Source organism: Urocitellus parryii, chromosome 7 (genome assembly GCF_045843805.1).
Source record: "Urocitellus parryii isolate mUroPar1 chromosome 7, mUroPar1.hap1, whole genome shotgun sequence".
Taxonomy (NCBI): Eukaryota; Metazoa; Chordata; class Mammalia; order Rodentia; family Sciuridae; genus Urocitellus; species Urocitellus parryii.
The window spans coordinates 10,690,434-10,703,488 of NC_135537.1; the positions used below are offsets into that span (position 1 = coordinate 10,690,434).

The 13,055-nt window shown below is 43.4% G+C and overlaps 1 protein-coding gene across 3 annotated transcripts in view; it reads left to right on the forward strand.

Moving 5' to 3' along the window:
- Adcy8 (adenylate cyclase 8) overlaps positions 1-13,055 on the forward strand; it is a 212,775-nt gene that overhangs the window by 67,896 nt on the left and 131,824 nt on the right. For all 3 annotated transcript variants that reach the window (XM_026407468.2, XM_026407475.2, XM_026407480.2), the window contains exon 3: positions 11,114-11,244. In XM_026407468.2, the coding sequence (XP_026263253.2) occupies positions 11,114-11,244 (131 nt within the window). The remainder of the gene's footprint in view (positions 1-11,113; positions 11,245-13,055) is intronic.

Genomic DNA, 13,055 nt, shown 5'->3' on the forward strand with positions numbered 1-13,055 from the left:
GCAGATTGGCCCTAAGGCCATCAAGACTGGAGAACTTCAACACCCAACCTACAGGTGCAGAAAGTGAATTTTTCAGTAGCAAAGCTCAGGAAATAGTAGCAAGAATTAATAAATGGGATGGCATCAAATTTTAAAGCTTTGGCACAGTAAAGGAAACAATGAAGTGGGTGAAGGAGCACCTACAGAAAATCTTGGCCAGCTACTCTTGCAACAGAAGATCAATATCCAAAATACATAAAGAACTCAAAAATTTAACACCAAAAAAAAACCCCTATTTAAGAACTGGGCAAAAGAACTAAACAAATCCTTATCAAAAGAAGAAATACAAATGGCAAACAAATGTATGAAAAAAAATATTCAGCATCTTTAGCTTTTGTGGAAATGAAAATCAAAACTACACTGAGATTTCCTCTCACTTCAGTTGGAATGGCAATCATCAAGAATACAAAAATATTAAATACTGGTGAGAATGTGAGAAAAAAACATTTATACACTGTTAGTGGGATTATAATTAGTAAACACTATGGAAATCAGCATGGAGAGGCATCATCTGAATCAGCTGTACCACTCCTTGGTATTTATCCTAAAGAATTAAAGTCACCATACTATAGTGATGCATGCCTACCCACATTTAGAGCACCACAATGCACAGCAGCCTTACTATGGAACCAAACATTGGTCCCATCAATAGATGAATGTATAAAGAAAATGTGGTATATACACGCAAAGGAGTTGTATTCAGTCATAAAGAAAAAATAAAATTATATAATTCACAGAAAAATAGATGGAACTTGGGAACATTGTTAAATGAAATAAGCCAAACTCAGAAAGTTGAATTTCTTTTCTATGTGCAAGCTAGAAATATTAAAAGAAAAAAAATGGGGGGATGGATCTCATGACACCTGAAGGTTGAGCAGTGGAGTAGAGGAAGAGCACTAGTGGGAAAGAGGAGGAGTCAGAAAAGGGAGGTACTGGTGAATGAAATCAGGCCTCAACCTGATTGGATGAGGATCACCCACATTATGGAAAGCAATCTTCTTTACTCAAAGTCTATCGGTTTAAATGTTAATCTTATCTAAAAACACCTTCATAAAGCATCCAGAATATTGTCTAACCAGACATCTGGGCATCAGTGAAGTTGACACATAAAATTAGCCATCACCCCAGGTTTTAACGGCATAATGTTTATTAGTGCTGCTGAATTGAAGAAAAGTAGCAAAACCTACATAAAAAAAAACCTTTGAGCACTCCCTTAAAAGACTTTGAAACCTTCAAGCCCTAAGAAGTGCTTAAAAGAAAGCTTTTCCCAAGAGGAGCTGCTTAACAGCAGATTCAGTACCTAATTGTCTTCCGGGCTCAGCAAATGTACTCTTTATTCCTCACATTTGACTAAATTCCTTTCAGGAGAGTGCAGCATTTTGCCCGAGTGTCATATTGCCTTTGGTTTATCATTTTATTATCAAAGAAAAAAGTGTCTTCCTTTTCATTTCATAATGCTAGAGTTGTTGCTGTGTCACACCAGGACCTCAGCTGAAGGTTACCGTAGGCACAAGCCTCAGGTCTGGGAAGCTCTGGGTCAGAGGCACCCAGGACCCTAGCAGGGTCATTGTGCTAGCATCTTAAATGCTTTGCAGACAAGAGATCTCCTTATTGCCTAACCTGGCACAGACCTCTCTTCTCTTCCTCCCCACCACCCAGCTCCAATGGCATGCTACAGCGTGTTACAAAGACATGCCTCACTGGGTGCTGGGAGCTGCTAATATCAATTATAAGAGACAGAAATGAGGCTTGGAGAAGTTGAATAACTCACCTAAGGTCACATTGCTAAGGTACAGAATCTGAGCTACAGACTGTGAAGGCCTGACCTTGGTCAGCCTTGAACTCAGGAGTCTCTGGTCAAACCAGTAGCATTCAGCAATGACTGACAGACTGGACAAGTGAGGAAAGACTTTCATCCCCAAGTTTCCAATTTGATCTATCTGGAAACTGCTAATGAAACAACCTGAGAAACTGATTCCTGGAAAGGTAAAACAAGAAAATCCCTGAAACCTGCATGTTGTGCCTTCTTTAAATTACACTCCAACTCATGGAATATAGACTACCCAATATAGAGTGCAATGCAGGCCAAGGCCTGCAAGTTGGGGAGTGGATGAATTAAAACAAATGTGATGGCCACAGCTGTTTAGTCAGCGCCTGGTATGTCTGGTATCTATATAAGAAGGTTTGTCATGTAATCCAAACAACAGTCCTTGTGAGGCAGAGATCACTTTTCCCATTCTATCAATGAAGAAACTGAGGCTCAGAGGAGTCATGGATATTCTCACAGTCACAGAGCGATTCAGTTGCTGAGCTCAGCCAGCAAGCTTGTCTGATTCCAGAACACATCAGTCTTTGCGTTTATGAGCAGAACCAGAGTTCCTAGGGGCTGAGACCACCAGAAGGTAGATATGGATGTTACCCAGGCTCTCAGCCCCTTGCTGAGTCAACCTGAAGTGCACCCACAGAGCCCACTTTCCTGAGCCATTGAAGATACAGCTTCTGCATGCCTGTGCTCACATTTAGCTTTCAGAAACAGTTCTGGGTAAAAATTTTTATGAAAGCCCTTTAAAAATATAAATTCAAATGCCACAGTCAAGAGTCTGGCAACAAATATTGTTTTTAATTAAAAATTCAAAAATTAAAAAGCACAATTGCCATCTCCCATATTATCTCTATTCATTTCCCTTGTATTTCCTGGATAATGTCCCTACTTTAAAAGCTCAATAGCTTTAGCGCCAAAATACAATTAGAGTTCTAAAGCAATGCTTAAAATAGAGTATGCTCATCAGTGAATTTAACAAATACATGAGCTGTGGTTATAATGTGCTAGACACTAATTCTTTTATAAATATTAACTCATTTAACTCTGTACTGACTCTGAAATAGATGTTCTTGTTATAATTCTCAATTTATAGATAGGGAAACTAGGGGACTGGGAGGAAAGCAGATGCCCCTAATTCAATCTAGGAAAGGACAGCTTTAGCTCTGGTTCACACCCAGAACCTAGCTCCAGAGTCATGCACACGATTCCTGTAGTAGACATCAAGTGCCCAGCTTCGTTTCCCTCTACTCAGAGCTAGGTACTGTTGTTGGTCTGATTCCAGAAGTTACCTCTTATTTATCTGTCCCTTCCACAGCATGCACTGGCGACTATATTTTGTCATTCCTATCCTGCCCTTGCCTCGCTTTTCTGGGGCTTTCCTCCACCCCTCTACACCCAACCCACCTGCTTCCTTTTTCCTACAAATATCTCTCTTTCCTTAGTTATTTAATATTTTAATCGAAGGAAGTAAGTCCAATAACACAAAACTGACAGTGGGTCAGAGAATAAATTCCATGACTCCTGGCCAACCTGGAGCTGCAGATGGAATCCCAGCTACAGACATTAACAAAACTTCCTACCAGCTCTGCCCTGTGGACATGCCTGAGCAGGCCTGCAAACAATGGGGTAGTCCTGCAAATCAGCTAAGCCAGAGAACCAGTCAAGCAGAGGTCAGGCAGGAGGTTCCACCACTCTAGGTGGTACAAGTGCTATGGGTTTCACAGAGGCAGAAGTAGGTGGCTCTGCCTACACACAGGGATTCATGGGGAGCTTCATGGACCAATTAGAGAAGGAAACCCAGGTTCAGTTTTGGTGATCAAAGGAGTGTGTGACTCACCTACATAACTACATGGCTAAAAACACTGGAGAGGGGAGCCCCTAGCTCAGCTGTGAGCATAGGCTTATTCCTGAACCTCAACACCTAGACCTCTCCAGCTCTTCCTGGTCACTTGGTCTCTGTCTTGCTCTGGGGCCCACTTCTTCTCTTCTTCTGCCACTGATGGAACAGTCCACCTTCTGCCCCTGAGTTGTCCACTCACCTTTCCAGCCAGGGTCTGCTACTGCTTTGACGTCATCATACTTATCAAGCCACTTCCAGCCATCTCTACTGTACTTCTGTGATACCATGGCTATCACCTATCTTTCCTGCCATCTCTAGGACTGAGATTGCAAGCCCCCATAGAATCCAGGATCCTGCTTGCCTTGTTCACCACCAACATAGAAGTATAGTGCCTAATACACTACAAGGTCTATAGTAAGATCTCAATACAAGTTTGTTGAATGGATGAAAAAATTTGACAAAAGATTATATGGCTTCCCCTCAGTGCTTGCTATTCTGTTGCACCTGAAGCCTCCTCCTTAGCTCTCCACAAGAGTGGCTCCTTCAGGGCAGGTCCTCCCTACAGATTCTTTCATTGACCATTCAGACAAAGCAGCCAGCCACTCTCCTTGAGCTCCACCATGTTCTATGGGTTGCCTCTGGAACTTTAGCTCTATAAAGGGAATGGTTTGCTTTCTGATCAGCCTCATGCCCAGCCCTGTGCCACCTACTTATTAACTTAGTGAATAAATTATGACATGGATATATTATGATCCAAGTTACAGAAATTAAAACAATAACAACAAATGGACTTAAGTCCTCACTGTGCATGACTTTGGATTACCTGGTTGAAATACTTTCATTCTCACTGTCTTCAGCAGTCTTTTCTTTCTGTGACCAAAGGACCTGAAAGAACAATTTTAGTGGAAAAAAAAATGTTTATTTGTGGCTCACAGTTTCAGAGGTCTCAGTTCATAGATGGCTGACCCCATTTCTTTGGACCCAAGGTGAGACAGAACAACATGGCAGAAGGGTGTGGTGGAGGATAGCAGCTCAGGACATGGCAATCAGAAAGAGGAGAGAGCTCTGCTCCCCAGGGACAGAAACATACCCCAAAGATACTTCCCCAGTGACCTACCTCCTCCAACCACACTAACCACAGTTACAGAGATAATCTATATCAGTGGGGGGAAAACTCTCATAACGAATCACTCACCTCTAAACTTCCTTGGATTATCTCACATGTGAGTTTTTGGAGGGGCACCTCAATTCCAAACCATAACAATATGCAAACTGGGGATAAAGGAACAACCGTGATTCACATCATATTTCAATTAGGCAATGATGTGAAACACGGGGTGTGCTGGTGGTGTGTGATCATTAAAATCAAGGAATTTTCTCTAACACTAAAATGCTAGTCCTCCCTGTGCCTGGACCTTGGCTGCGGTTATCCCTGCTTTGCTGCAGTAGAATGAGGAAGGATGACAAGAGGGCTCACAAATTGCAAAGAACTGAGAGTGGCCAGGGCTTCCCAGAGCCATTCGGAAACACTGGGGCTGCATAGGAGCCCAGAAGTGCCGCCACCTGCCTTGCGAGCTGCCCTGCTCCCTTTCTCTTTCCCACTGTCAGCATTTGGGTGAAACAAAGGTCCTAAATCCCTCACTGTTTGCACCTTGACTTCCCCTGGGGGTGAACTGTGGCAATTGATGCTGTGAATCCATCTTGACAACATGAATAGAGGATGCTATGTGAAATGAGAGGGGAATCCAGACGGGAGCTGCTGATGGACTTTGAATCAGCCCGGGGTCTCTTTTCATGCAAATGGGAAAACCCAGGGAGAAAAAGACATGCAGAATCTGAGTCCAAAGGCCACCCAGGGCCACAGCCTGGCTCCAGGAGAGATTCTTGAACTTCTGATAGCCAAAGCCAAGAAAGCATATATTGTGTCCCAGCAGGAGTCGGGAATTGTATTAAACTTTCTGATTTTCTTTCAGATTGTGTTTTCAGGGAATCTGAATGATGTTTCTCAAGCAGTGAACAAATTCAAGGGAAACAAAAAGTGTTGAAAATGGGCTTTTATAAGCAGACTCCAGGCAAACTCCCATCCTCTTGCAGAAAATGCTTTACAGAGGGAGGACCTGGGACAGTTGCCAGTAGCACAAATGGCTGGAGGCTGGCAAGCCCAAGTGTTGGGAGAATTTTGCTACAAAAATTTATTTTCAAAATCCCTCCTGAGAGCATCGATGACATGACACTTGAGGATGGAATTTGTGTTGCCACTTAGAGACTGTAACAGATAGTTCTGGAAATTTCTATGTCGGGGGTGGTGCTGACGCCCATGGAGGATGCAGTCTTGAGCTGCACATGAGCTCTGCCTTTCAGGAGTTCACCAGCCTGTTCAGCAGATATTTATTTAGCACTTACTGCTTTTAAACACTGAGGAAGTCGCCAAGGATCCAGAGGGGAACGGAATGAAGTCACTGTCTTCAAAGCACTCAGAGTCTCGTCAGGGAGACAGACAACCCAGTGTGTGATGAGCATTTCGAGAGGGGAAATTGAGGGACAGAAGAGTCTATGTGGCAGGGCAATAGCACCTAGATCTGATGAAGGATGGGACATTAAGTGACCTCAGAGTGGAGACCCAAAGGGCAGGTGAGAAGACTCGCAATCAAGAATGCGACGGGGGATTTTTAGGAAGGGAAAGACCCTCCTTGTGTTACTAGCCAGGAGCGGGGGAGCAGGAGAGTGGGTAAGAAGTAACTGGAACCTGAAGCAGTCATCTGCAGGTTTCTAAGAGGCCTGGCTATTCTTCTAAGAACTTCAGGGTTTAAATTCAGGAAATGGCATGGTTAGGACCTGGAACTGTGTTAAAACCAGAACTATGTCAGCAGTCTGTGGGAGCAGCCTGCCACAGCTGTGTTGACTAGAGCCATCAAAGCCCTGGCCATACAGTCACATGACCCAACTCTGGCCTTCCCTGGTTTCCACTCACTGACTCCTGCGCCACCTCCCACTCCCAGGTTGTTCGCAGATAGGCTCTCACCTGTCCCCTACTTGAAATTTGTATACACCATACACCATCAGTGTAAGGTCTGGTGCTGGCTCATCCGCTGTATGCCTTCATCCCTGGGGGAAGGGAGATACCCACCCCCCTTCTGAGCACCACCAAGCTGCTTTGGGCTGTACCATTTTCGCCTGTGCATAGGTGGTTGTTCTTCTCCATGCAGCCTAAGGTTGGACAAGCAGGAGCAAAAGGTCAGCCAAGGACCCCGATTTGCTTGATGACAATAGCTCAAGGATGACTAATAAATAGGTTTCACTCCCTTCATTCATTCCATTCACCCAGTAATGCCTTCAGCCTATTTCTAAAGCTGGGCTACAGTCAGTGTTGGAGTCCATTGGTGACATCTGGCACTGGAGAATGTAGGGAAGTTCCACAGAGCATCCCTAACATTCACTTCCTCTCCCCACTCCAGAGGGAAGTTTAAGACCTGTCCCTGGGAAGTCCATTTGCTCCCATCCTTGACAAATCCAAAAACCCAGAAGTCCTCCTGGATATCCCTGTTGCCCTCTTTCATACCCTCATACAGGTTTCCCAAATACCCCTCCAATGTGTCCACATTTTCTGCCATAATCTCAGTCTAAGTGGTTTTCATCTCTTGCCTGGATGTTTTGCATTAACCATTTAATTGCTTTCATGCCTCTCTCTCCTCATAAGCACCATTTCATTGAATCTACTCTGTTCAATATTCCAGTTGAAATGATATTTATAAAAACATCTGATCATGTCTTTGATATCTGAGCAAAACACTTCAGTGGCTTCCCATCACTCCCAGAATGAAGATCAACAAGGCTCTGCCTGTCTGTGTCCCCTCACTTCATGCCACTTCACTGTACCCAACTAGACTCCAGCCATGGCCCCTATTTTGACTTCTCAAACATGCTGTGCCTTCTTTTCTACCAGGCCCAACATATGCTGTTCTCTCTTCTTAGTATGCTATCCCACACCCACCAGCACACATGCGTGCACATACAACACACACACACACACACACACATATATATGCATACATACATGCTTCAACTAATCAGCCATCCCAGTTAATCCTCTATTGTGGCCTGAGTTCACTGAGCATGTCTTCTCCTTGGGATTCATTGCAGAGGTAGTAATCTGTTTGTTTAACCTGTTTGATTAATATCTGTGTCTCCCCCTGGCAAGGCAGGCCTGGGGTTCTACCCTGCCCCACACTGTGCTGACTGACTACCTACTGCAGTGCTTACCTTCAGGTATTGTTATAGGAATTGTAAATTATAGTTTTGCAGTTACTTTACTTTCTTTTAAATTTCATATAAAGATAAATTTTTCATAAGGCAGAATGTTAAATGAAGAATGTGTGAAATGTGTGTCTACACTACCCACTTTGCCTGTAAGCAGGAAAACTATCATGGACGTTGTTGTTGGCAATGGATCAGCATTGTACTTACTAACTCAAAAGGCAGATAAAGTGATGGTATCTGTGAAATCTTCCAGAAAGATATTCAAAGAGAGAACAACACATTACCTTATGTCAATATGTATTTCGGTTTAGTTTAATATCTTAATAACTAATAGTATAATAAGGTTTATTTTTCAAATTTATAGTATTATATACTCTTACTTTGCAATTATTCTTTGTGAAACAAAAGATTAAAAACAAGTCAATTAAATAATTTTTTTATCATAGAAACCGTACAACTAACATGAGCGGGAGGCCTAATAAGTGTCAGGTATCTTTCTCAGCACCAGCATTATTGTGCTGAACAAGAGATAAAATGTGCACCCTCCTGGACCAAATGGGATAGACAGACAAAAAACAAAAAGATAAATAAGTGAAACCTATAGAAAATTAAATGACGATGGCTGCAGGAAGAAGAAAAAAATCAATAAAACATGAAAGGAGCCCACTAAGCCATAAGCCAGGAGTACATGGCCACCTGGATCTGGACCTAAGGGAAGGCCGCCATGAGAAGGTGACTTTGGCAGTAAGGCCTCAAAAAAAGAGAGCGATGTTTATTATTATGTTTTCAATTATCTGTGATTACTAATAAACTGGGCGTTTCAATCCCTTGAAATGGCTGTTTTCACCACCCACTTGCATATAAATCATGCTCCATTATAAGCAGATCGGTTCACATCTTTTTGTGGCCTCAGGGGAATGCTGTGTGTGCTCCCACATAATGCTGTTGCTCCCTAATGATAACATTTCCTGCGTGTTACGATGCAGAGAAAAGGTATGGACCTGCTGCCCCCCAGGTGCCTTCCAGGAGGGGTCATTCCACAGCTTTCCCTGGAAGCCGCTGCAGCATTCAGCTCCAACATAAAGGGAAGGGGCTTCTGAGCCGTCCCCTTGACTAAGTCTAGCAGCCACCTCAGGACTGGGAGTTCAGAAATGAAAATCTTGACCTAGTAATTGGTGAGATTCAAAACCCTCCCGGCTACTGGTGTGAAATCATTTGAGGTTAACGGCCCTTTACAGGCTCACTTGATTTATTCTAGTGTCTCCTATGCAGACTGGACACTGTTTGCTCATTCATTACTTACACATTGATTGAAGTCTCTTTTTGCCAGTCATTGTGTTTGGGCCTCGAATATAAAAAGATAAACTCAAAGAGCTCAGTTGACCAACTGAAACCTAAATAGACTGGCACCATGTGGTGTCACAAATGCTGAGAAAGATCCACGCAAAGGGACATGATAGTGGAGGGAATGACTAATCCCCTTCAGCAAGGAAATGAGATTTGCCCTAAGATTTGAAGAAGAGTAGGAGTCTGTGTGCTAATTGGGGCATCCCAGGCAGGAGGGACTGTGGCACGCACTGTGGTGACATGCTCAGTATCACAATAAATAGTGCATGATCTACGCAGCATAGAGGACACAAGGTGGTCAGGATTTTCCCTCCCTACAGGATCCTACAGTGTGTTGAGGGCAGGGAGAAAACAAGGATTAACCAGGAGGCAGGCAGAGCTGTACTGTGTGATCCACAGAGACAACCATCTGGTTTCCTGGATTTAAACTTTAGATGAATTATTTTTCTTTAATTAACTATAAGATCATTGTATTATTTCTGAAAAAAAATGTATTTATTGTAAAAATATCACATTACGAAGAAAGCAAAGATATCAAAAAATTGTTCACCAAGACAATACTTTGTTAGTAATCTAGTCACTCCCCTGGAGACTAATTAGGTGTGCAGTATGCAGCACGTGATTGGGGTCACGCCATCCATATATCTTATTCTTAGCTATATACTGTGGATTTCCTTCCACATCAGTAACTTGCATTGATTCATGTTGGTAGCATTGTATGGATTGCTTTTGCTTATGTGCTTCTGACAAATTTCTTCTCATCGTGAGATCCAATGCAGTGTCCATAAGTCTAAGAAGCAGCCGAGCTCCATAAAAGAAGACCCACCATGGTGTCATTTTTGCAGTTATAAAACTCCTCAACTTCTTTCAAAAAAGTGCTTTTAGTATACAGAATATAAAATGGTGAAAATTCTGGGCATCACTTGCATATTTTCATCCATTTTCTTTAACAGTACTACACTGATTGATTTTCATTTGCTGAAATTAAAGCGTTCAAGTAAATAAATCCTTGAGCATCACATGCAGCTTTGTTTAACCATAGACAAGCTCATGCTCCTCCAACTTCAATGGTAATTAGATTTCCAATTTTGGAGAATTAGGCTTTGAGGAATGTTTCTTCAGAAACAGATTCCTCTGATAAGGTGAGGAGACGTTTCCAGAAACTCTGGAGTCTGATAGGCCAGACACTGGTGCTTCCTTCCCATGTGACCTTGGGAAGTGACTTTGCCTCTCTGGTCTTTAGTTTCCTCTTTTGCTAATCTACAGTGAGACATCCCTACCATAGTTATGGAGAAGTGCACAAGAGACTGTAGGAAGCTCCCTGATTCAGTGCTGGTCCACAGCGTGTGCTCTCAGAGCCACGTACAAGGTCAATTATAGGATGCAATCCAGGTATGCCACCCCGGACCCTCTAGGGTCTTCCCTCTCTCATTGCTTCTGTTGTTGCTATTCCTAGAACTGAAATTCAATGTAGAATATTTTCAATAAATATTCATCAAATGAATATAATATTTAGTAAAAAAATGTTTGAAATCATGCCCATTTTTCAGGGACCCTCATTCATGAAGTTCTCCCCTATCCTCCTTGGTGAAGGATGTTCAATGAGACCTTTCTCTGAGATCTCATTGAACACTGTTAGCCCATATCATAGGAATATCCCACCTGCTGCCTTCATGTAGAGTCACTCTTAAAGAGCCTCGAGAATGGGGTGAGAGGGGACAGAACACATTTGAAGAACACCCTCCTCCCACCCATCAGTGCTCGATAGCCAGACTAATGGAACTGGTCCTCTTCCCTGCTTCTTCCAGGAGCGGCTCGTGCTATCTGTGCTCCCTCGGTTTGTGGTCCTGGAAATGATCAACGACATGACCAATGTGGAGGATGAGCACCTGCAGCACCAGTTCCACCGCATCTATATCCACCGCTATGAGAACGTCAGGTGAGAAGCTCGGAGCCCTCGTCCTGGTTCTCCCTGGTTCTCTCTGTGTGTGCCTGGCTGCTCTCAGTGTCCTGCTGTGACTCTGTCTGCATGAATGTCAGTGCCTTTCTTCATTTGGCTGATTAATTCATTAAGTGGTGATTATTCATCAGAGTTTTACATTTCCAAATTGAGGTTGCAGAAGAATGTCAGAAAATTTGATTATATTTGCTAGTTTACTTACTGCCTGGCTCCCCTAGAGGAGGCTTGCTACATATCCAGTGGGAAAGGAAAAAGCTCTGTAGACTACAATTGGAAAAATAATCTCAAAATGCAGTCTGGAGGCTTCGGGTATAATCACATGGATTTCCTCCTTATATTCCTCACAAGAATCTTTAAAACAACTTGAAACAGAGACTACAACTTCTTTTCCTTTGCAAACATATTGCTGGCCAACCATCCTCCATTTGGCATCCATCCACCAATCATCCCTCTACGCACTACCCATCCATCCACCCAACCACCCACTCACTCACCCACCCAGTCATTCATCCACCTACCCATTCATTCACCCATCCATCATCCATGTAATCAGTCCATCTGACCCTGAGTGTCTCTGTGTGCCCAGGAATACACTATACCTGGCTTATACTGAAAATCAAAGGGTAGACTCCATAGTGAGGAAAAACAGCTTCAGGGTCTTAAGTCTGCTGTGAGAACTTAGGCAGTGTGCTTAACTCAGTCTCAGGATATTTCTTTGTAGATGGATGTTTTAATCACCACTGTGCAAGGGTTGAGGTAGACTACATGTTTGAAGATGCGTACGTAACACAGGCGTCAGCATCTCGTTGAGCCAGACACGCTGTAGGTTGTTTCAGACATGTTTCCTAGTTGTAAGCCAAAGCATCCAACCCTGGCTGATTTAAAAGAAGTATATTAAAAGGCTGTGTGGCCGCTTACAGAATCACAAGAGAGCATGGAGAAGCAGGCTGGGACCTGGGCTGGAGTAAAACCAGGCCACAAGGCCAGTCACACCAGAGCACCAGGCAGTTGGCATGCCACCACCACTGTCTCCAAACAGCTCATTGCTTGTGCTGCTCATCTCTGTCCCCTGACACAGGGTGCTGCTGTTCCTCCTGCAGAAACTGGACATGGCTGCCTTTCCTTACTCTCACTGTCTGCTCCCTGCAACTTCTTTGCACCTCATGTTAAGCCCTAGGGCAGATGAGCTCATTGGCTAAGCCCAGTCATTTTCTGAAAGTGCTGGGAGAGCAGGCTTCTGGATTTTCAGCTTATACCCTAATAACATATTTCTTTCCTACCAAACATCTTAATGTGGAAATTTCCCAAATCTTGGGTAAAAGTCCACATATTGAACGGTTCTAAAAAATGACAACATATACAGTTCCTTCCTTCCCAACATTGGTAGGAAGGAAGAACAAGTCTTTCTGGCATCTCTAAGGGTTTCACACCTGAGATGCAGGGACTCACATTTTAAAGCACCATCCTATGGCAATCTTGATTCTGACACAACCCTTTAGTAGGCACTTAACAGCACTGATGTGGGTGCTTGAGGTTGCCAAGCAGCTCTTTGTCAGAAAGCAAGTCCAATAGAGATGCACCCTAGAGCTAGGATCTGTTCCGTAGAAAATAGGAGATCATGGATACCAGTTGTCTAACAGTAGCACCTGTCAATCAACACTGCAATTCTATTAAGAAGGCAGAGTGCTAGCTGATTGTAAGAAGAGGCAAACCTGAGCAGGGCAGTGGGGAGTGGGGCAACTGGGGTGGGTAGAGAAGTCTTTCTGGAAGAAGGGATCCTCATTGTCCTT